The sequence below is a fragment of the Harmonia axyridis genome, chromosome 2, assembly GCF_914767665.1.
Source record: "Harmonia axyridis chromosome 2, icHarAxyr1.1, whole genome shotgun sequence".
NCBI lineage: Eukaryota > Metazoa > Arthropoda > Insecta > Coleoptera > Coccinellidae > Harmonia > Harmonia axyridis.
Genome location: NC_059502.1, coordinates 23572352 through 23599043, shown reverse-complemented (window position 1 = coordinate 23599043; position 26692 = coordinate 23572352). Strand labels below are relative to the sequence as shown.

Below are 26692 nucleotides of genomic sequence, written 5' to 3'. Positions count from 1 at the left end.
TTATTCGTGTTATAACATTCAATTTATATTTTGTTGTCGCGTTTTTGCGCGGTGTTCTCCATATTAGAGTTATTTCTGGAGAACCAGATATATATGATGCAGGGGTGCTATACAATAATATAGACTATCCCTATAACCTGAAACATGAAACATGGTTGTTTGAGGCAAAAAATATAGACCAAATTCAGGATTTATCCTTCTATATGCAGAGATGTATCTTCAAAAATTCTTCCAAGAGAGTTGAAGCACTAATTTTGAAACTATATCATAAACATAGAGCCTATGTAATGTCAATTAGTGCAGTGAAAAGCTCTTCAAGCACTTGTGTATTTTTTTGAGAAATGGTTAACTGAAGTTATTGGTGCGAACTTTGCACTTAGTAGCAAAATTTTCAAATACCTAATAATTCCCAATTTACCAATTAGTGATTAATTGGTGTCAAGCAGTGCTTTCAGAACGATTATAAAAAATTGAATCGTTTTCAAAATATTGGTGACTTCTTCCCTCAGAAAATTTCAACCAATTATATTAACGCATATGATACAAGCAACCATCCAATATTTTTGAATATCAATACAGCGTGAAAATATCTGGATATTTGCACGTGTGCTCTAGGTAAATATTTTTGTGACGCTTTAAACTATCAACACTCATTGGTATGACAGACCTCTTCTTCTAAAATCTATAATTTTTCGTTTCGTATTATTTCTGCTCTATAATTTAAGTTTGGTAAAATTCTTTTGGAGAAATAGTCCTTCATTTAACCCTAGTGCTTGTAAAATTATCGAATATTTTCCTCCCTGCACAGAAGCGTAGAAACTTCAAACAGAATTTTTGTGTTAAAAATTCTTTCTCGAATGATTACAAAGGTTTGTTATCAAAATCGAAGCGGCACAAATGAAGTTCGAGATCGACGTCTAAGACTTATGGTCATTAGAGACCGATTTGCGACAACTCGATCTTTGACTGATCAATGGTTAGGAGAACAAGGCCATCTTATAACTGTCCGAACGGTTTATCGCCGGATAAGGTCTTTTGGACAACTTTATCGACCCCATCTTGTGTTACTTCTGACGGTTGAATATCGCCGGCAACGATTACAGTGGTGCAGAGAACGTCAACATTGGAAAGTGGAATCCATCTCAGGTCATCTTTTCCAATTCTTGGGTGCACATGATGATCGAAGAAGGGTTAGGCGACGTCAAGGAAAAAGACGTGAACCTCAGTTTGATGTTGAGTGTCATGTGCGCCGGAAAGTAGGCGTTATGGTATGGGGTGCTATTGCACATACAAGTAGGTCACTTTTAGTCTTCATTCGAGGTAGCATAACAGCGCTGCGTTACCTTCAAGAAATAGTGGAGCCATATAACCCTTACCTTAACCGGCTCGAGAATCCAATATTTCAGCAAGATAATACCCGACCTCATGTTGCCAGAGTTAGTTTAAACTTTTTCGAAGCGACCTTAGGATTTTTTTGCCATGGCCGCTCAGATCTCCCGATCTGTCGCCCATAGAGCCTGTTTGGGATATCATAGGTAGAAGAGTAGAATTTACTCCAGCCCCCACGGACTTTGGCAGCTCTGAGACATGAAGTATAGGTAGCTTGAGATAGTGTCCCTCAAAAAGAAACAGATCTCATTGCATCAATGCCGAGAAGTGTTGGGGAGTGCATAGATAATCACGGTGGACAAATACATTATTAACAAATTCATTAAAAAAAATTGTAAACCCTGCGTTCTTTTCTCAAAATTTCAATAATTTACTCCTTGCTATACTATGTATGTTTTAGCAAAAAAAAAAAGTGAAATTTAAGTAGCTCCTTCTGGGCAGTTCTTCTAAGGTGTTCAAATCTTCTAACTTCATTTGGAATGAATATGTCGGTGCGCACTATACTATAGTTAGCAGCAAGCTCAGTCTCTTCCTTTATAAATTTTGTGGAATTACAGTCGAAACATAACTTTACTACACTTATGCGTGCAACCGTTCGGTAATTAAAAATTTTGGAAAAGTAGTTCGAGTAGATGTTTCATGTCGATTTGATTAGGTAATAATTTTTTTCGGTAAACCTGCAGTAACAAAATCCTCTTTCAATTCATGAATACAAAAGCTCGGTTCAAATATTTTAGAGAGAAGTTCAACTGAAGTTGAGGACTTCTAAGATCCTCTATTCGGTTGTGTCAAAGTCGAAATTTCACCAATCTTCTCCCGAAATATATTGATTGAATCATCCCGATATTCGAGTAGCCTAGTCCCATAAATTCTCTTCCGGCCGAATAAACACAAGAACTAGAGACAGCACGTGTCGAATTATCAGTACACTTGGTCAATACATCCCCAAAACCACCCCTGGGAATCCCCTCAAACCCCTCCTGACGCTGTCGTTCGTCGCCCTGGTAAACACCACGTCCCGGTTACAACTTTAATATAAATCGGCTACATGCGATGCGCCGGTGTTTTTCTGCCAGTCTCCTTCCCCCAATGCCTGATGATCTGACGACAGTGGTGGCTCGGTGGAATGGACTTGGTTAAAATGTCAACTTTCATTTCTATCGTTTTTGTCACACATAATCGGTTGTTTTTTTCATGAATGGAACATTGGAAAGTAAAGCGAATAATACTGAAGGCTTTTACTCGAAATTGGTAGCACAAATGAATAGGTGTATCATTATTATACAAATATATTTGTCAAAAAAGGACCATGAATTGATAATTTCAAATACCCGTTCGAATAGATTTAGGAAATGATTGTTGTCGCTGAGTTAACTGAATTATTGTCACTGCATTTCAAGTTCTGCAATTTCGAAATGGGTAAAATATCACAAAAAGATTCTGTCTTGAATATAAAATTGAAAATAATTCATCGGAAGACATCATATTTCCAAAAGAAAAATCATGGATAACGAATTTTTTGCCGGAAACTGATCAAATGTCAATAAATCTGAATAATTCCGGTTTTTATAGCCCTGGTTTGATCAGTTCATCATCTTAAGTTTCTCCTAAAACTTCGGTAGGAATCTTCAGAGGTTTCTAGGTTTTAGATCTTTGAAGTCTTAAGCAGAATATCAACTAATTTGGTCAAATAATTTATTTATTCCGCATTGTTTTGTTCATTTCTTTTCTTTCCAGAACTAAATATGTGAAATTCAACCTTATGCACCTAAAGAACTTCTTAAAGACTCACATTTATAAAACATGTTAAAAGTCTTTTTCTTACTCAAAACACAGTTACATAGTTCAAACTGTCTACTCCCTTTTTCCAGTATTACACCTGGGTTACAAACATAAAATCATATTGTACATCGTGAATTTCTTCTTCCTTTTCTTATTCTCTAAGTTGTATCCCTGCACAATGGTATCATGGTGCATGACACAAATAAGGGTAGGGGAAACATACTCTTTGCTGTATATTTCTGAGAATCCTATGAATGAGAAAGTTGTATGCACAATTACAACAAAAGGCCATTGTTACTATAATGCAGGCATATTAAGTATTGTGAAGACAATTTCGGCTAGACAAAGTCATTATATCTAATTGCTTTTTGTCGCCACATATGATATAATGAAGAAGTAATCAAAATTGATTCAGACATACAAAGGAAAATTAATTTTGAAAAAAAAAATCCGGTTGAATTTACGGCCAGTATATGATAAGTATAGACGAGCCGCCACTGTCTGTCGGAATTCAATCTTGCCGATTGCTCCCAATCTACGGCCCGCCCGGACGTGAAACTTTGAGATCGAAGACGGGACCGTGATGGAGTTTTATTGTTTCGATAATATATCTGGAACGGACGTTGAGCGAAAATACGGCTTTCTATATATTTCCGCCACACTGGAGAGACTATTGACAAGTCCGTCTTAATGACTCCTAATGTTGTTATTGATTTATCGGATATATTCGGCGTAGGGTTCCGTGGAAACTTTTGCCATAGGAAGAGGAAATAAATGTCCATAAGGTAGGAAATATGATCGAGTTGCACTCATTCGGAAAAATGTGGAATCTTTTCATATATGTTAGCAATTCATAATTTTATACTGAGCAGATGTAATACTGAGACCATAGAATCCTAAACACATCATGCGGAGCCCAAAATTGTCAGAATTAATTACGCGCATAAGTCTCTATAATCGAACCCTATCTACAGGGCAGGTAGCAAGGTACCGTCGCTCTAACACTTTCGATATGGACCTCACTGGTATCACTTCGACTTAGATCCTATAGAGTGAGTTAGTTCAACTGTGTTTGTTCTAATAAACACTGCATCTTGGGTGATAGTAACTTTAAATAATTCAATATATATTATTTTCTTTTGAGAAAAAGCAATTCAATAACTTGTTAACCTCAAACAATAAAGAATGTGTAGATAAATCTCAGTTTAAGCAGAGGAAATGTGAACGGGACATCATACATTTCAATGAATGATACAGATAAAAACCTCAGCTCCCCTTGGAGGTGTAGGGATTGGTTTGTGTATTTTTTACAGAATAAGCTGACATATTTATATTGAAGGCCTTCTTTTTCATCCAAACAAAATCTATTCCCTCCTCTCTTCTCACCAAAAGTTTGCATATTATAATTAAATATGATAACAAAAAAGAAGAAACAGATAGGAGTAATGAATGTTATAATTTCCATTATATTGTTTTTCTCATTCTAAAAGAAAATCTGGAACTGAAAGGATAGCTTGGAACAAACCATTGAATATACAAATTGCATAACTTTTCACCAAGTTGTCAAAGGTTTCTTCTACACCATACTCACATCGTGAAATAAAATGTCATTTGAAGATTAAGTTGCAACGACCATGACTAGTCCTAAGTCGATTTGAAGTATACCAATTTTTCCTAGGGAGATTGAAACCTGTAACTTTCTCCGAAAGATCAACGATTAGACTTTTGTTGAAGATATAACACGAACTCCATTCCGAATGCCAAATTTTCTTGCCACTTTCATTAGATTGAAGGATAGTATTAGACCATAAAGGTTTGAGTCACTTTACTCTGGCAGTTCTAGTATCTGTGAGGTAGGAAAAGAAAGTTAAGCCGTGCATCAATTTCACGACCATGAGAATTATTAAACCGAACAGAATATCAATATTGAGCAGCAGAAAAAACCAAGGCCAAAGCTGCCGTGTGGAAAGAGCTGGCATCAGCACCCCATGAAGAACTAGCATTTTTGACGACTATTATTCCTCGACTTCAATTTTATACGTGAATTTTGCAAGTGGACCTTGAAATTCAAAGAAGAATCAAGTTTAACTCCAAGATATTTTGTCAAATTACTTGGCTTTTGCAATTCATGGAGCTAAATATGAAGAATACAAATTATTAACAATGCATTTCAAGAGACCAGCAATTTTATTATAACAAATTAGGGAACTCTGATTAGGAGCTAGAAACGTTAACAAATGCCATGACAATCTGGGTACGAAAATTTGCACGAACCTTTTTGGTTGTCTGATATCACCAAGAGAGAAATGGAATTCCAGCCGTCCTGAAATTCCTTGCGTTTTAGTTTTGCGGAATGAGAATTCCAAAAGTCGCAGCAAATTCTACACAAAGGTTCATTATTTCCATGTCTCTGCCATTCCTCTATTCCATGAATACTTCACAGAACTCATTAGTTCATTCTAGAAAACTCTATTTTCCAAGTATTGATGTGCTCCAGCGCAATATTGAGAATTGCAGAACTTGGTACATGCATATATGATATACAAAATATAGAGGTTGTCCTATTTTCGAGAGTTTTGAACTTCCTTTTCAGTATATCGGGAGATGCAGGAATGAGGTTTTCACAACTTGGATTATTACTTTTAACTTGGATATTACTCATACAACTCATGAAAAATATAGAAAATTAATATATCGGTGTTTTCAATCTATATATACATGATACATATTTCCAAATGTTCATTTAAATCTTTTTGCCTAGATTGCGGGGTCTTTTCTATTTGTATGGTAATTCTTTGTGTATTTTTATCCGCTTTTATAAACCTGTGTCTCTCTAACCTATATGGTACAATTAAATTTTTGTTAGCATATTTTTGCAATTACATTATTTTTGTTGATGGTTACAATATTGAGTGGTATTTATTGAATTAGTACCATCAGAACATAAATATGTTGATAGAAGTTGTGTGAAGTTGTTGTTGTCATTATTGTATTGAAGATTTGAGGACAGTTGAAACATTTTTTGGTTTGATTGAAACAATTACATCATTTAATTTTCTTGTCATAGATGCCAAGGGTACGTAGCGAAAAGACTTCACGGAAAGGTACATTTGTCTTCATGCGAAAAAGCATAGAAGGGTGTAAAGACCGGAGAATCTTAACAAAAATCTGTGGAGTAGCATGAAGTGCAGTGAGTGCATTATTGCATCTGGTGCGTCGAATATCTGCCTTTTTTAATTGATAAATCTATCTTATGTATGACATATGATCCTCACCTGTTTCAACCGTCCCTGATATGCGACCGACCCTTCTAATGACATTACCAATCGGTAGAAAAAAACATTCCCTTTCAGTAAACATATTGTAAAATAGTATGTTCTTGATTTGATAATGACAACGCTATGGGCAATAAAATCATCTGAATTGTTTGAACCGTAACAAGTCTACCATTTTTAACGCATTCAATATAATATACGGTATACTCATAAGGAACCGATGAGAAACAATTATTTGATTTATATATTGTCCAGGATCAGCAAATTCTTTTAAAAAGTTTAGAGAAGGAAACGATTTCGCTAAATGGCGAAGGAGCTGGGTGTTTTGTTATACTCGTAGATAGATTCAGCCCTATTCTGTAACTTCAAATCGAATAGAGATCGTATGGATCGAATAGAAAACCACCGGAATCGTTTTGAATTGGTAACTAAAGTACAATCACTTTGGATACTAATTACGCATTATATTCGGCGGTAAAAAAGAATACGAAATTTGAATGTGATAGAAGTGAAAGATTCCAATTTATGGAAATTTATGAAACTTTGCATACTAATGAGAGACCCATGGAAAGCAAGAATCTAATCATTTTGTCTCACATCGTGTCCTAGATCATCAGGATCAGCAATGTCAGAATAAATTCGAGAGTATAAATAAAGTCATGTAACAAAATGGCGAAGGAATCAGGTGTTGAAATATAAAAGTTATTTGAGTAGGTATATACAGAGTGGCCATTTGAAAACGAAACAGACGAGATTACAGACGAAATAAAGTTTTTCGATAGAAATGCTCGGACAGGTCGATTTCTGTTTCGAGGGGGACAACTTAAGATGTAGGTTACGGACGCATAGCGCTTCAACCCTTGCTGCAACAACCCCCACCCCCAATTTTTGAATAAGGAAGATGGGGTGAGTGATACCTCAATTTAAAGGTATTTTTATACTGATTTCAGCACAGTAATTGTTTTTTCATTTTATGCATTAGTTCTCGAAATATTCATGCGTTAGTTAATTAGGAAAGAAGCCACAGTCATGGTTGTTTTGAAGCTCAAAATGTCGATTTTTCACAAAACACTACAAGTGCCATGAAAACACTACTTCATTTTCAAATACTTAGTTAAGAATATTTCGAGAACTAATGCATAAAATGAAAAAACAATTACTGTGCTGAAATCAGTATAAAAATACCTTTCAAATGAGGTATCACTCGCCCCATCTTCCCTATTCAAAATTTGGGGGTGAGGGTTGTAGTAGCAAGGGTTGAAGCGCTATGCGTCCGTAACCTACATCTTAAGTTGTCCCCCCGAAACAGAAACCGACCTGTACGAGCATTTCTATCGAAAAACTTTATTTCGTCTGTAATCTCGTCTGTTTCGTTTTCAAATGGCCACCCTGTATAGTATTTACTTAAAAAAACGGAAAAAAGTGCTTTCAAAGCAGATCAACTCGAAAGTAGATATTGAATTATGGTGTAAAAAAAAATGATTGTCAACAGAAAAATATTAATAGAAAGCTATTATGTGAATGCTTTGATATCAAGTGGTTAAATATTCTATGGGTAAGATACTGGATTACGGATCCAGGTTTTCTTCAAGGTGGGGCCACAGTACTGAATTCACATGAAAGTAATACAGAAGTTATTTTTTTTCTTCATTTTCAAGGCACCTGTATTACTTGATTCACCCCTGCGTAAGATTAATAAGAGAATACCACCCTCTCGCTATATTACAATAACATTACATTAAATTTGCTATTTCGTAATTGTTTCATTTTCATATTCTAAAAACATCTTGTGATTTGGTCTACCATTAGAGAGTGTTTCGAACTTGGAATTTATTGAGTCAGTTATTAATTTTTTTTTGGTCCTAAAAGAATGGCTCCTTTAGTACCTGTACCTTTAACATAAATGAATTTATCTGACGGTGTGAACTTAGCCGCCAACTGTCCACGGGCTGAATTGTAGATGTCGAGTATATTCGGGATTTTGAACAGTGGATCGAAGTGTGTTTTGATTATCAATGTTTTCAAATAAAAGAAGTTCCACTTCAAAAAAATGTTTGATGAGTGGTATATTCGAAAGATAACATTTTTTTTTCATCTTTCGATCCATTTAAATTTAGGTATAATAGAAATCTTTCTTTTTAGAGCTAGAATAAAAACTGTAGGAACAGCTTCACTAATTCCTTATCGGTTTGAAGAGAATGTCTACAGATTAAATACAATATGAATTAGTAATTTGAAAGAATTACAATAATAACTCACCTAACACAGTAAGCTGGATGGGCTTGCCAGTGACCACGAACCCGAAGGCATCCTCAGCCTCGCACTGCCATCTACCATCATCCTCCAACCTCACGTTGTCGATGAACAGACTCCCAGTGGCGTCCACTAAAAACCTATGCTCTAGCACCCTCTTACCGTTCGTGTTCTGTTTCAACAGAGTCTGCACAATCTGACCGTCTTTCAGCCAAATGCTCGTACTAAAATTAATGTTAACCGCGCACTCTAACATCAGCTGCACGTTTTGCTTGGCGTACATCTGCACGAAATCCGCGCTGTCCGTATTCTGGGAGTTGTCGTAGCTGTAGTTGGTACCCCTGTCAGCTCTGATGGTCCGACGATGGGGCAGGCTGGTGTGGGGATGCCGCGTGTGGAACCTGCTGTCCCCATGTCCTGCAAAAATGGAAACGAATTAGGTTCGGGTACGTCGCGGACAGACGTGCGAGATTGGGGGCAAAAAGGGCCTTTGTTTTCGTTCTGCGGACTCGATTTGTCAGGCGACGGATGGGCCTGAAACGGACGTGAATTTGTAGCGTTTCAACCCCTGTCCCCGGGGAAGTTTGTTGATACGGAATTAATAATGAGGATATGAGAGACAGGTTTGTTTGCTCAGGAGGCGTAATGGATGGAAGTGTTTTCGTTCGGCTCGCGATAAATGTTTTGACGTCTTTTATTCAATTACGCTCTGTGTTTTCGGGTTTCTTTGCATATTGTAGGGGGAAATGTATTTTTCGGTGGTTGAGCTACGTCAACTTTGAAGGGTTGTTTGGGAAAGGAAACAAATCTCCTGATTAATAGGAATTAATGAATAAATCAAATTTTCTGTTGAAGTTGTAGGAATTACACTCTGATACATAGAATCATTATAAAATAATAATAATAAATAAAAGTTTATCGTGAGTTAGTTAACCCTTTTTGGGGTATCGCGTTTTCGTGGGGATTATTAAAACAGTAATGGACGATAAACGAAAATTGTATTGTGGTACAGCACTTGGAAATATCCTTGAACACTCTACTTACTCAACTGATCATCACCTTTTAACTCAATCCACTGAACCCCCCTTTTCCGAGTTTCATACCTGAATTTCTTCTTCCTATTCTTATTCTCTAAGTTTTATGCCTGCGCAATGGTATCATGGTACCTGTTCACTAATTTAGGTAGGGGAAATATATTCCCTATTGTATCTTTCTGAGAACCTTATGAATGGGAAAGTTGTTTGCACAAGTACCACGAAAGACCATTTGTTACACTAATGCAGGTACATTTTTTTTTATGTGACGACAAATTCGGCAAAACACAGACATTATGTCTAATTCCTTTGTGTCGCCACTCATTCATTAGTTATTATTACAGTGACTTAATGAAACACAGTTCCGACACGAGTGGTCTCGTTTTGGATTGGATGCCAGTTTCTGAGCCTGAATATGGCGGCTTTTTGTTTACATTCTCCGTTTACCTGATTCTTGGGATTTATTCGAAATGTAAAGCCCTTTTTATTAGGCAACTATAGTAGGTATTCTTCAGTTGAATGAATTTGTTCTATATACAAATCTATCAGGCCCAATAATTTTGATTTTGCAAAGTCAGTTCAGTTCAGACAATTTTATTTTCGAATTGCATGGTTGAGCCCCGCCCCATTCACCATGTTTAGGCTCAATTTGGATGTATTGTCCCTACTGTGTTTTATTGAGTAACTGTAATTATTATCATACATTGTAAAAATCGAATAACCCACTTGAAATGAGGTGTACCTAGTGTTTTCAATGAGGAAAAATCCCAAATGGATTTAATGAAATGAAGGATGATAATTCAAAAAATAACTATTGAAATTATAGCATCATTGAGCTGAAATCTTCACTATTTGATTTTAATTTTTTATCTAGAAATAAAGCCAAATGGCCAAACTATTAGAAAGAACCGAAAGAAAAATAAATTATCCAAAACTTCACAAATTGAGTGAACTGCTAACAAATAGAATAGTCAATATAAAGACACATATAGGTACATTGGGAAATTTTATATTTTCAATAAATTTTTCTTCATCAGTTTCTCATAGTCAAAAATTACTGATTTTACCAAGTTAAATCTTGAATATTCATTTCACAAACTTGCATTCAATAAACCCGTAGGCTAACTGAAAGAAATTGTTTCACTAGTACGGTTTTGAAGCGATAGTAATTTCAATATCATAGATCTCTCTTACTCTTCTGTGAAATAGGTATACAAATCTACCTTCACAATTGAATTAACGATTTAAAGATTTTTCGTTCTTTGCTCTTTGGTTGAAATGGATTATAAAGGTTAAATGAACCTACTTGTTGGGGGCACTTTATTATAACTATCAAAATTAAGGAACCCTTATGCCTATTTGATGAAGGCAATTCGATATATTTATGAAAATTATGACATTTCAGGAACTCTTAGGCTAACTAAAAAAAACTAATATTCCAGTGATGATGAAGATAGCAATTTCAACAGGTAGTAATGGATCCCTCTTACTATTCTGTGAAATGGGTATACAAATTAACATTCACAATTGAAATAAAAATTAAAAATGTTGATATGTTTTTTTAGTTTTTGGTTATTCAAATTTTCTTCATCCAGTAGACTGATTTAACCTCTGTTTATTAAAAATACTAAATGATCATGAAAAACAATATTGAAAGTATTTATAAGCATCAAACATCAAGTATAGTAGAAGAGCTACCAGTGAAACATCAAAAGGCGAAACATTCCAAATATTTAGAAGGAAAATAACAGATTGGCAGCCAAACCGAACCAAACCCAACCGCAACTTGGATATCTCGTCAACCGGGACATAAAATCATTAGTAGTTCTTGACGAGTGTTTGTGACAACAAAGGCCTTCGTATCCGATATCAAAACCAGATCGGGACTGCCTGTTCTCATTGTGGCGCGATTGCTGCAACCCTGGAGCACGGCCTGCCCCGCAAAATGATCCAGATTATCTAGTTCGACAGCCGGTAGTCGGCAGCTTGATTGAGTGCTCTCGGATTGAGTGAATAGATAAATGGAACTCGAACAGAAAGGAACCTGAACGCGACTGATGTGGGTTGGACGGCTCAGGTGTCGTGTGAAGCGCTCTAGATGAGGACATATCTGTGGGAACCCCATGCTGGGGATTTAGCGTTCTTCGGGATCCAATCGGCGTCCCACGTTCGGAAGCTATATAAATTTCCTACCATCGATATGGTGATTATCCGTCGAACTTGGGGGATGTGTGGGAGATGCGAGCGAATCGACATATTTTGTAACGTTGAAAGAACTCGTTGCTGAGTAGGTCATATGCTTAGTGGGTTTTAGCTACTGTCGATATCTGATATAATTGATATGAGCAAATGGATGTGAATTGCAATATTCGAAGGCTAAATGAAATGGATTTCTCTATCAGAAATTGTACCTTATATAGATTACGAAAACCATTGGCGGTATTCGGAATTAACAATGTTTTTGATGATAACGTCGATTGGTCAGTCGATCTACTCGATGTTTCGTCGGAAGGGAGAAAACATTTAAACAGCGGTTTAATTCAAGTTCTGATTATTATCGTATAGTGAGAGGTCAATCGGCGTTTCCTCAAACATGTTGTAAATTTCATACTTTTCATACATATTTTGAATATGTATTTTGGGCATAATATATTTATATTTGCGATTTATGTCTGGAACAATACTGTTAACCTCCACGGCCTAGCTACAATATGTATATTATAAAGGTCAAATGAGTCTACTTGATGATGGAAAACTAATATAATTATCAAAATTTTGCCAAAACATTCACTTTTTGAAATATCTTATTGATATATACTTCTAGAAATACAATCCCAACTGACAAAATATTGAAACCAATCAAAAGAAGAATACATTAAGGAAAACTGTACAATTGAGTTAACGGCTAATGAATTGAATAACTAAATCAACATTTCAAAATTCTCTTATTTTCGAATGCAATTCTCCGTTGTCAGTAACTCATGTATTCGTAAGTGATGAAAAACAATTCCTCTCCAATTGGTGAAAGCTGGTCGCTTTTGGATCATTGCTTTCTTCATATGGTCCAATTATTGACAGTTCAGTTCCGCGTTAACAGTGTCATAGAGAAGTAGCTCATAGCAGATTATTCTCTGCCAATTCCACAAAATACACAGCAAAACCTTCCTTTCCAATCTTAGCTTAGCCACCGGTTCCGTTGGCTCACCGTGTTTCGAACAGTTTTCACTTGACGTTGTCGTAAGTGATCCACTTTTCATCACCAGTTATCAACACAAAAATGAGTTGATTTTGTTGCGATTCACAGATATAAATTCGTTCCATGAGGTTTTTGCGCTAACTCGTTTGGTACCCATACATTGAGCTTCTTCTTGAGACCAGCTTTACACAAATGGTTTCAAAAAGTTTTTGTGCAATACTTAGCTCTTGGGCAATCGTAATAGTGCCTAAATGACTGTCGGACTCGACAATGTCCGTGATTTAATAGACATTCTTCGACAATTGGCTAGTGCGTGGTGCATCTTTGACATCGAAATCATTGAAACCAAAATTACGCGTGATTGGTGTTATAGTATCAGGACTACAAACACAGTATATATTTTCAGCAATTTTCATTTAGCAATTTCGCCGAAACTATACTGAGTCAACTAATCACAAAACTGCCAGGCAAGTTTTTGTAGTAAGAAATCTCATTTTTCTAACGCCATCTAGTTTAACCCAATTGGACTTACGCAACGCGAGATGCATATAATTTAAGGCATCTATTGAAAGAATAATGGATTTCTTTTCAATACAATTAATACGAACGCACACATTACAACCCATTGATAGATTTAAATAAATTCATTTATTCGCCGGTCCTTTTCATGAAATGAGTAAGCAGTGAATGAATTTGCCATGTAGAACGCTACAATCTGAAAACACAATCTTGGGTGAATGTTAGGGGTAGGTATTAAAAAAGGTAATAAATCTTCATTATCTGGATTCAGCCATTAAAGAACTCAATCCTTCTCTAGAATTCTGTGGTCACGAAGTTTTTTCTAAGTAACCGTGTCCACAGCAGGACGAATATGAATTAATCCGACTACACAGTGACGTTGAATTGTTTTATTTATTTCCAACTATTTTTTAGATCATAATTTGCCAATTTCGGACAGTTGAGCTGAGTGATGGTGCTCTGTACCAAGTACAAACCCTCAAAAACGAATGCACTTCATTTTAGCTGCTTCTAGCGCTCTTGTTTTTCGTCATTCGATATGATAATGAAGCAACCAACCCCTACAAACTTCGAACCGCAATGAATAACGACTGCCACGTGATATATAAGTATAATAACGAATCGTAAGTCCCTAACTTGCCAAGCATAAATCATGACCATGACTAAGTATCCTCTCTGAGAATACTAATTCTTCCTCGCAAATACACCAAGATGAGATCGCCAGAAGATACGACCAAGAAACGCTGTCTCCAAGATAGGTGTACCCTCATCGAATATTTCATGAGGGACATTACCGATTCCTTTCTTATCTCTGGTCCTTCGCGAGGATCGATAGACATTAGGAGCACGATTGGATATATGATTCTCATGAATTCTTACAATTGGGAGCAGGTGCTACTTGATAACCCCAAATTCGAGTTATGGCTTCTCATCTCTACAGCTCTATGAATAAGTAGAAGTTACTTATTGGAGCCTTGGAGCACTGATGTGAAGTCGAATAAGTATAGCGTAGAGAAAACAGCTTATAACAGTTAGTTATACATTTTCAATGACCTACCGGTCAATATTGTTGGAATACTGAGTGTACACTCAAATGGTCAAAGAGTAAAAAATTAAATGGAAGAATATTGGGAGTCGAACGAAATAGTGAAATATTATATGAATGGCTGCGAGTGTAAATCTATTGGATCAATATTAAACCAAGCTCTTTCAGTATAGAACGGACGACTTGTTGCAAATTCAGTTTCAAATGTTTCATCTTGCAAATGAGTTTTTTTTACCATGGTATTCAAACCACTCTTGAGTGAGGTAGAAGTAGTTCCTACTCAAAAATTGGCATTTAAAAGATCTGGTTAATTGTTACGCTACAAATCATAATATGGGAACTACTGAGTTATTCATGACGTGGTCTGAATTTCACAGCCCTGTTTCAATAAGTGTCATGCTTAGTTAAAGGTTGGCTATTTAACATTATATAGGGTGAGTTAGCACTTGTACATATATGTGGGATCCAAATTCTCAACACCCGACTGAATGATACGCTACTGACTTTACGAAACGAGAACTACACGATCGACCCTAAAAGGTTGGACTATGCAGATTTATCGATATAGGGAGACGTAAGGGGAAGAGGTACTTGAAACTTAAGGACTGAAGTACGATACAGATGAAGGAGAGTGGAATTCGACGTAAGAGAGTAGACGGACATAGTTAGGATTCGACGACGAGACGGGAAAGGTTAAAGAATTCGACGTGATAGACGCATATGATTCGACGTAAAATAGTAGACGCAGCGAGTAAGATAATTCGACGTTAGATATAGACGGATCAACGCGAATAATTCGATAATTAGACTATTAACAGTTAGACGGAATAAAATAGCTTCGATAGACAATAGACGAAAGTTCAGTGGCTGTACATTCAATTTGAAGTTGAATTGTACATTGTGTAAATAAACATTAGTTAAGTTCCGGCGGCCTTTTTTATATAAACCCCTAGACAACGATATAAAAACCCTACATATATTTCAACCGCAGATTCTTGAGGTCGAAGGTAACACTTTTTCCTTTACCATTCACCGATTCGACTCGGTTGAAAAGATACAGGCTTTTGACAATTCATAACAAAATATATAGTTAAGTTATATCTCGCAAATGGAATGGAATCGAATGAAATGATTTTCGTGGAGTGATAAATCTTTTACGAACATAATATGTCTTCAAAGTCCGGTCAACTCCAGAATGCACGCTATATTAAGTGAGAGAAAAAGGCGAATAGAAAAAATACTAAAGGTATAAAGTGTTTCTTTTGACCTCAGGAATATTCAGTTGAAACAAATGTACAAGTCAAAGACTCACATTGTTAAAGACTAAAAAATAATGATTCTGTAGTAAGTACATGGGTAAAACATATGCCGCTTGAACAACAACGTTTGGATGACGATTTTTCACATCGAATTGATATTCTAAATGAAAGTGTGTTTCATTTACGTTTACTTTCGGAACAACAAAAAGTATAAATATTCACATATAGGATCATGAATTGTTTAATTCAATGAAATATTTGAACCTCCAATAAACTGAAATTGTGCTATAAAAATTGACGAGTAATGACGAGTCAGGTTACGTTGGAAACGGACTCGAAGCTCTCAAACAGCTAAGCGCTTTTTGTACAATTGAAATCAGTTCCTGAAAAACGTCGGACTCGAAGACCAGGTTTCCAATTTAGACTTCAATTCGTTTTAATTTGTGAGGTTATGCGAAAGATGATGTTTATGCCGATAATCCTATTGACTTCCTATCTGAAAACCATTATTTGTCAAGTTATTGGTGAAATATTGCCTGAAATGTACAGACGGGTCATAAAAATTTATCTTAAAAGAATCCTGTAAGAAATCATGCGAAGAACAAACGAATTATGTTGTATTCTGCAAATAATTGCAAGGACCAAGTATTTAATTATTTGCAGATGATACAGTGGTGCTAGCAAGTGGGATCGATGAACTTCAGTTTCTTATGAATAGGATTAACCAGATCAGTGAAGATTTCGGATTGAAACTCAATACTTCTAAGACCAAATATATGATCGTGAGTAAGAAAATTGCACCACCTAGTATCCTTAAATTAGGAAATAAGCCCATTGAACGTGTGGAAAAATACAATTACCTTGGCACTATAGTAAATTCCAACTTGGAACAAATCACTGAAATCCGCAGCCGCATAGAAAAAGCACGATCAGCATTCCTGAATCTGAGAAGCTTGTTTATTAACAGGGAACTTAGCATTTCCTTGAAGGTCCGTCTATTGTAGTGTTACGTTTTCTCGGTACTGTTCTACGGGGTTGAAGCTTGGACCCTCACTGACGCACTGTTTAAAAAACTGGAAGCATTCGAAATGTGGACTTATCGCAGAATTCTTTCGAATATCATGGATAGATCACATCACAAATGAAGAAGTATTGAGAAGAATGAAAAAGAACAAGGAAGTTGTGTTTACCATCAAACAACGAAAGCTTCAATACTTCGGACACGTCATGAGGAACAGCAAATACCAAGTACTGTAGTTGATAATACAGGGAAAAGTGGAAGGCAGGAGGGGACCGGGTAGAAGAAGACATTCATGGTTGCACAATCTCAGGAAGTGGTTTGGCCAGACATCCATACAACTTTTTAGAAACGCAGCGAACAAGATAAAACTTGCCATGTTGATTGCCAACGTCCGGAACGGATAGGGCACGCCAAGAAGAAGAAGTATTTAATTGATAATCTGAAGTGTGTTTATTTACACAAGATTAATTTCGGAACTACAAAAATGGAGAACTGTTCACATACATACAAGATCGAGAATTGTTTCATTGAACGAAGTATTTGAACCACCAACAACCTGAAATTCTACTATAAAAATTGTTGATTATGTTCATCGAATCGGAAGAGAGAGGTTCGATAATAAACACTCATTCCTTGTGATTATTACCACGAACGAAAAAAAGAAAAGATAGTTCCGCCAATTGGAAACTTCCACATCATTGGAAGATCTCTCTTTCTCCAAACGTAATGACGAGTCAGGTTACGTTGGAAACGGACTCGAAGCTCTCAAACAGCTCAGCGCTTTTTGTACAATTGAAATCAGTTCCTGAAAAACGTCGGACTCGATGACCGGATTTCCAATTTAGACTTCAATTCGTTTTTTTGTGAGGTTATGCGAAAGATGATGTTTATGCCGATAATCCTATTGACTTCCTATCTGAAAACCAACATTTGTCAAGTTATTGGTGAAATGTTGACCTAAATGTGCAGACAACTGACGAGTCATGAAAATTTACCTTAAAAGAATCCTGTGAGAAATCATGCGGAGAACATTCGAATTATGTTCCATTTCCCAAGTAATTGCAAGGACCAAGTATTTAATTGATATTCTAAATGAAAGTGTGTTTAATTTACCCAAGTTTAATTTCGGAACTACAAAATGGAAAACTGTTTACAATGTTTACATACATACAAGATCGAGAATCATTTTATTGAATTAAATATTTGAACCAACAACAAACTTTGATTGTGCTATAAAAATTGTTGATTCTGATTATCGAATCGGAAGAGAGAGGTTCGATAATAAAGACTCATTCCTTGTGATTATTACCTCGAACGAAAAAAAAAGAAGATAGCTTCGCCAATTGGAAACTTCCACATCATTGGAAGATCTCTCTTTCTCCAAACGTAATGACGAGTCAGGTTACGTTGGAAACGGACTCGAAGCTCTCAAACAGCTCAGCGCTTTTTGTACAATTGAAATCAGTTCCTGAAAAACGTCGGACTCGATGACCGGATTTCCAATTTAGACTTCAATTCGTTTTTTTGTGAGGTTATGCGAAAGATGATGTTTATGCCGATAATCCTATTGACTTCCTATCTGAAAACCAACATTTGTCAAGTTATTGGTGAAATGTTGACCTAAATGTGCAGACAACTGACGAGTCATGAAAATTTACCTTAAAAGAATCCTGTGAGAAATCATGCGGAGAACATTCGAATTATGTTCCATTTCCCAAGTAATTGCAAGGACCAAGTATTTAATTGATATTCTAAATGAAAGTGTGTTTAATTTACCCAAGTTTAATTTCGGAACTACAAAATGGAAAACTGTTTACAATGTTTACATACATACAAGATCGAGAATCATTTTATTGAATTAAATATTTGAACCACCAACAAACTTTGATTGTGCTATAAAAATTGTTGATTCTGATTATCGAATCGGAAGAGAGAGGTTCGATAATAAAGACTCATTCCTTGTGATTATTACCTCGAACGAAAAAAAAAGAAGATAGCTTCGCCAATTGGAAACTTCCACATCATTGGAAGATCTCTCTTTCTCCAAACGTAATGACGAGTCAGGTTACGTTGGAAACGGACTCGAAGCTCTCAAACAGCTCAGCGCTTTTTGTACAATTGAAATCAGTTCCTGAAAAACGTCGGACTCGAAGACCTGGTTTCCAATTTAGACTTCAATTCGTTTTAATTTGTGAGGTTGTGCGAAGGATGATGTTTATGCCGATAATCCTATTGACTTCCTATCTGAAAACCAACATTTGTCAAGTTATTGGTGGAATGTTGACCTAAATGTGCAGACGAGTCATGAAAATTTACCTTAAAAGAATCCTGTAAGAAATCATGCGAAGAACATTCGAATTATGTTCCATTTCGCGAGTAATTGCAAGGACCAAGTATTCAATTGATATTCTAAATGAAAGTGTGTTTTATTTACCTAAGTTTACTTTTGGAACTACAAAATGGAAAACTGTTTACATACATACAAGATCGAGAATTATTTCATTGAATGAAATATTTGAACCACCAACAAATTTTGATTGTGCTATAAAAATTGCTGATTCTGTTCATCGAATAGGAAGAGAGAGGTTCGATAATAAAGACTCATTCCTTGTTATTATTACCTCGAACGAAAAAAAAAAAAGATAGCTCCGCCAATTGGAAACTTCCACATCATTGGAAGATCTCTCTTTCTCCAAACGTAATGACGAGTCAGGTTACGTTGGAAACGGACTCGAAGCTCTCAAACAGCTCAGCGCTTTTTGTACAATTGAAATCAGTTCCTGAAAAACGTCGGACTCGAAGACCGGGTTTCCAATTTAGACTTCAATTCGGACAGGTCGAGTGGCCGAAGTAGCAGCGTGTATCGATTGCCATTTAATCCGGTCAGTGGCAAAGATGCAATTACAACGTGTTGAAAGAAAGTCCAATTTCCGTTCCGAGGACCCCCCTCCTTTCACCTCGTCCGCGCTGAATGGGTGGTTTTTGCGGGGCGCAATTATGGCCCTTCGGGTTCGGATTCTTCGGATTTTCTGATGTCATACGTGAAGGGCTCTCGATTAGGAACGAGCGAAAGGGTTTGTGCGAATGGGGAGGGTGAATTGGCCGTTTCCTTGTGGTGAAAAGGGCGGTGGTTGATTGGCAATTTGTCGGTCTCATTTGGAAGCGCGGAACGTGGGGCTTAATAAACTGTTGAGTTGGAGATGATGTGTTGAATTGGCTTGAATTTGTCAAATTAGGGGATTTATCAGTAAAAATCCTTGAAAATTCATGTAAAGATTTTGATTCACTTCATGATAGATTTATATTCTCAAAAAAGATGCTCTACGAGTATACTGGGTGTTCCTAATTTGAAGGTACAAACGAAAATGACAGATTTCTTTTCGAGATACAGAGTGTTAAAGTTTGATTTCTTTTCAAGTTTTTTTATCATAGCACCTATCTTTCCCAAGATATTCAACTTAAATTGAGCCTAGATTTTCCAATTTAAAGATTTCATCAACTGATGTTAATTGTGAGGATGCCTCTTGTAGTCCTACTTTTTCCTTATGATCCTACCAGTTTGTTGAATCTTCATTAATCTTCGCTACAATTTGAGTAAATAAGTACTAAAACTCATAATAAATTTATTCATCAGAGCTTACTAACGGGATCTTTATAATGATATGGATTGTTTAAACTTTTTTTCTCGAAATTGGTAGCAGTAGTGGAAGAAAGCTAAAGTGTACTGGACCAAAGTTTCTCCTTACATTTTTATGAAGTGTCCACCGAAAAAAAAGTTCTGGAGAAGAGGAGAGGGTACTATTTCAGAAAAAATATCACCCTGTAGATTTGCATTCAACTTGCAATCAACATATTACATAATGAAATCTTTGAATTGAAATATCTATGCCAAATTCAAGTTGGATATCTTGTGAGGGAAAGGTGCTAGGAGAAAAAGAAATGAAACTTTAACACCCTTTAAATGATCCGAGGATTCTGTCATTTTCGTGTTCATTTTCTTCCAATTTAGGACATGGTCAGTAAATTCGGTGAGAAGTTTCGAATTGAGATCATTATTTAATAACTTTGAAACTAAATTATTTTCTGATAGGAATGACTATTTGAAATGGTAATGATGGCAATGCTGTCTGTTTACGAATTTTCCTATGTCATTTGGGTTCAGTAGATTATACCATTTAATCATGACAAGATACATGATTCATCAACGTTTAAAAATTGTTGAAGGGTTTTATCAAAATGAGTGCTCAAGTTGGTACTGAGAGAAATTTAGGAATGATTATTCAATACATTATTCAGCGGCCTACTCACTATTTCGTATTGTAGACAAATTTTAAAGTGATTTATTTACATCTCAATAGTTTCGTGAGGATTTTCCTTACTTCAAATTTGGCAAATCAATCTGTTCACATTACCATTCAACTAAAGATGAGATTTTTATCTTTGAATCATCTACAGATTGTTCACGAGCAAAATCAAAAAACAAACGACGTTTATGGTGATAATGGCTTAAGTTCTTGAACAAGTTGAGTTTTATGAGGATGCAAACCCAGATATTTTCTTGAAATTTTCCATGTTGTTATTGAAAAGATTTTATTGAAGGGAACGTCGTGAAACCCATGAATTTGGATTTTCTGGTATATTTGATGCTACTACAGTGGACTCTCGTTAACTCGAAATCCTCGATGACTCGAGATTTTTTCAATTCCCTTAAAAAAACCTGTCTAAGCGAAAAAAATTTCTATGTGAAACTGGAAATGATTTAACGGATATATTCTACCATTCTTACCTCTATAAGTCGAAGACACAAAAATTCAATTCATTTTTCAGTAAATTCATCAAATATATACAGGGTGCCCACTTTTTTAATGGGATTGTTTTGGTAACTTTTGAACCATAAGAGTTACAAGGTCGGTCAAATGCAGAAAAAGTTGCATGCATAGAAGCATTGTCAAGCAGTTCAAACAAATCGAGATTATCAGGGCCGGTAATTGAGATATCATAAGAAAAGTAGATTCTGTCGTTTTGATTTTTCTTTTTTTCCCACTTTATTTCAAATATTATCAAAAAATGTTACAGGAATTTTTTAATCGACAGTCAATTATCCTCAATTTGACGTAATAAGATTCCGTATCCAACGTTTCGTACTCCCTGGGCCACCCTCAACCTCATTTTTTTCAATAGGGACCTCCTTATTTTATGACACTTTTCGAAATAACTTTTAACGCTGAATTCAACGACATATCATATAATATCATTCAAAGTTGATTTTCCGGTTATTTTGACCCTTATCCAAATTTCTTGGTGTGTATGTAAAAAAAAACCAGTCTATCAACGATATCAATGTTCTGACCCAAATTCAATTGAACCCAGAAAAAAAATCGAGAACTGTGGCCAGTGAATGCAATTTATCGAAAACTGCTGAAAAGAGTCAAGAGGCGCGAATACAATGATTTTAAATTTGAATACCAAGCCTTGCAATAATAATATCGTAATGATCTCAAATTAAAGTTCGATCTGTAATGACGAATCCAACAATAGTGATTCCTCTAGAGAAGATTGAGAATGTATTGGAAGGTATTCAAGGAGACAAAATAAGCAAATGTATAAGAAGTATGGGTTCCAGAACCGTAAAGTGCATTTTACAGAATGTTGGACATTTCGAACACTTACTTCACTAATTTTCATTTACTTTCGAATAATCATTTGATTTTTCTTTCATTAGATGAAAGTTTCATTTAATTATTATGAATTAAAATATGTAAATAATTATATTGGTTTCTTGCTTTGATTCTAATATGTTCCATTTAGTTCAAGATGAGTAAGTTGATTTCTTATCCAAATGTAGGTATTGCATGTTGTTACTTAAACTAAAGGTACCTAAATGTGGGTAATACAGATCCTACCCAAAGAAAATTGGATAAGGGTCAAAATCACCGGAAAATAAAGTTTGAATGACATTATATGATATGTCGTTGAATTCAGCGTTAAAAGTTATTTCGAAAAGTGTCATAAAATATGCAGGTCCGTATTGAAAAAAATGAGGTTGAGGGTGGCCCAGAGAGTACGAAACCTTGGATACGAAATCTGATTACGTCAAATTGAGGATAATTTACTGTCGAATAAAAAATTCCTGTAACATTTATTGATAATATTTGAAATAAATTGGGAAAAAAAGAAAAATCAAAACGACATAATTTACTTTTCTTATGATATCTCAATAACCGGCTCTGATAATCTCGAGTTGTTTGAACTGCTTGAAAATGCTTCTATTCATGCAACTTTTTCTCCATTCGACCGACCTTTTAACTCTTACGGTTTAAAAGTATCAATACAATCCCATTAAAAAAGTGGCCACCCTGTAAACGATCTCGTCCTACTGAAGGGAACAAATATCACTATTCTTCACCTCTATAACTTAAATTTTCATTTAGTTTTCCTCTATATCTCATAACCTCTGTAAGTCGAATTTATTCAAGAATGAACTGTATAACTCGAACTACGCCTATGTCGAACAATTCGTAACTCTACGAAACATCTTGGGGCTGTGGTGTTTCGAGTGAACGCGAGTCCACTGTAAATCCATATTCAATGTGAATTCTGAGCAGTAATTGTCTCGAATCGTTTTTCTGACGTCAATTAAAACGAAAAATCTTCAGTAATCACTGGAGCTCCTAATTAAAGACCATTTTGATGACAGGAGACGTCTCGGAGACCCGACCGTGAATGAAGCTTCCACAATAGTTAAAAATTCGCGGAAAACCGTAACGGTTCCAGGAAAAAGGGGATTTAATCCGGGTTCAAAGGATAACGTAGTTAGAAGTTACAACACAGAAAATTGAAAAGAGTTGAGGAACTGAATGATCCTGGAAATTGTAATGACAATATGACATTTTTCTTTCTTCATAAAGTTGATTCGTAGAATAAAGACTGCAAACATCAAACAGATGTGAAAGATTCATAAATTTATTTCAAGTCGTAATGAATTCTGCCAAGAAGGTACCAGAATTTCATAATAAAAAATGTCTGCTTAAAAGGATTAGTTAATTTGATATGAAATATAAAATACTAGCTGACCCGACGAACTTCGTACCGCCCTATAATAAAGAAATATATGTTACCTTTTTATCTGAATTAAGTTAATTTCTTTATTAAGTATTGCTGTTGGAATATTAATAAATCAAAATTATTCCAAAAACAAAGTGTTTATTATTCTTATGCTTTAAGATGCACAATATTCTTAGTTTTATTTTCTGGCGCGTATATTAATAGTGTTGTTGGTATTCCGACACTGGAACAGGCGACATATAACTGGCCATGTGAAAAACATGAATTTTCAAGATTTCATTTTTAAACTTAAATGCCTTGCAATATTGAAAAACAACGTTCATTGGTCCAATAGCAACGATATGCAGTGAACTGTAGTCAATTTCTTTGCTATAATTAAATGCAGCTCTATAGGGGTTAAACGCAACACTTCTATTTTGTTGGTTCTGGTTCCATCGATTCCGTTCAACTTCATTCCGCGTTTCACGTTGCTCATCAGTTTGACTTGCTCTTGTATTTCTTTGACATGCAGCATTACGGGTTCTGCGACTTGAGTTTGTACGTCTAATTGCCGGCATTTTCAGAAACAAAAACTCAACTGAAAATAAAAAAACTATAGTACCTATTATTTTGTAAAAGTATGAAAATGGTCTATCAACTTCCAAACACTATATTAATTTGACTAACCTTGTTGAACAAACACTTTAGAGAAAAAAACACACTACAAATTATGCTGTAAAAACCAATGTGAAAAATACACTAAGAAATGGTAAATGAATTATGTAGGTATCTTGTTGTTATAACTCCGACCACAGACCAACTCCGACCGATATTCATTCATTCATTCTTTCTCGCTTGTTGGGCACAACCTTTGGTTATACCCAGTCACAAATTTGTTGGGTTTCTCCTAATTTTCCCACATGTATTACATATAATTCACACTCGCATTCATCCTTATGTCAACATACAATTTTTTTTTCTCAAAGACTTGAACAACCAAAACATCCATGCGCTACCACAGATCAACTCCGACCGATATTCATTCATTCATCTTTCTCGCTTGTTGGGCTCAACCTTTGGTTATGTACCCAATCACAAATTTGTTGGATTTCTCCTAATTTTCCCATTACATATAATCCACACTCGCATTCATCCTCATATCAACATACAATTTTTATTTTTTCTCAAAGACTTGAACAATCACTAAACATGCATGCCCTAACACAGACCAACTCCGACCGATATTCATTCATTCATCTTTCTCGCTTGTTGGGCTCAACCTTTGGTTATGTACCCAGTCACAAATTTGTTAGATTTCTCCTAATTTTCCCACATGTATTACATATAATTCACACTCGCAATCATCCTTATGTCAACATACAATTTTTTTTTTGCAAAGACTTGAACAACCACTAAACATCCATGCTCTCACTGAGATTCGAACCCGGACCTTCGGTGCCGCAGTCGAGGTCTCTGTCGACCACGCCACTGAGGCGGCTGGGACCGATTTATTTGCAAAGAGCATATAAATATTATAAACTACGTTTCTTTGTTTCAATGTCAACTACGTGAATTATTCAACTTTCGTATTTTTTTTCTTACATAAGAACCTTCTCCTAATACTAACAAATACAACAAAAAAATAATTAGTGAAATCGGTCCAGCCATTCACGCGTGATGCCGTGACCAAGGGAAAAAGGGATTCATTTTTATATATACAGATCATAATGTAATGGAATGTACTATGGAATATAAACTCTTTCATATTTCTTAAGGAGGTAAGAATGGAAATGATGAAATGGAATTGTTTCCCGTATATTTTGCATTCCATTCTGAGGAAAACATTTTGATGTGAAAATTGAAAAGAAAACTCATCCAAAAGCCACCCCAAGAGGCAATAAAAATCGGCAACGTTTAGCAAAGCGGACGCCGACATGGCTGATGGGTGCATAATCGAGTGCATAATTCGTTGACAGCACTAAGTGACATCTGGATATTTATGAGTATACAGGGTGTTTCCTAAACATGCGGCAAAAATTCAGGGGGTTGTTCCTTGGACTATTTTAAGCATGTTTTGTCCTTGGATGATTTTTGAAAAACCTCTTTGTTTCGAAGATACAGGGCGAACAACATTTTTCATATTTTTAAAATTAATAAAAGTTTAAATAAAAATGCGTACCGCACTGTGTTTACTAAGTAGGTACAATTTATTTTTAAATTTGTTTAACAACATTCCAATTACTAAAAACGGCCAGTTTTTTGACTAAAAATTGATAAGTGCAGATGGTAAAGGAATACAGATTAAACACGGTTTTCATTTGAATTCGTTTTTTGATGTATTAGCAATTAACATTTTATCTTTGACTATTATGAATCGCTATACAAACACCGAGATGACTGACATGCATTAGAGGTGGTCATTTTCAACAGTTTTTGTAGGTTGAGTTGAATTTTCATGTAATTTTTCATAATAAAATGTTATTATCTGAAATTTTGTTTCCCCTATATCTTCGAAACAAATAGGTTTTTCAAAAATCATCAAAGGACAAAATATTCTTAGAATAGTCCAAGGAACAACCCCCTGAATTTTTGCCGCATGTTTAGGAAACACCCTGTATAATACCATAGTATAAGGAAAGAATAGTAAGCCAACCGCCGTTTGACGGCAAGGAAATAGTCACCAGGGGTCGTTACTGTAGTTGGATTTGGTTTTGGAGAAGTAACTCGATAATAGATAGCGCTGGATCATGAGCTATAGATGGCTCAGAAATAATACGATAATTCATTCAGTGGCGTGGTTGAAAAGGGGTCCCATGACATTGCCAACAGTTTTTATGTTATTATTAAGTTACCACTACATTTGAATATTCGAATA

General features: G+C 35.6%; 1 protein-coding gene across 1 annotated transcript in view; it reads right to left on the bottom strand.

The window, feature by feature from the left end:
* LOC123672596 (hemicentin-1) overlaps window positions 1–26692 on the bottom strand; it is a 454027-nt gene that overhangs the window by 130277 nt on the left and 297058 nt on the right. The window contains exon 3 of the mRNA XM_045606762.1: window positions 8706–9116. Within this exon, the coding sequence (XP_045462718.1) occupies window positions 8706–9116 (411 nt within the window). The remainder of the gene's footprint in view (window positions 1–8705; window positions 9117–26692) is intronic.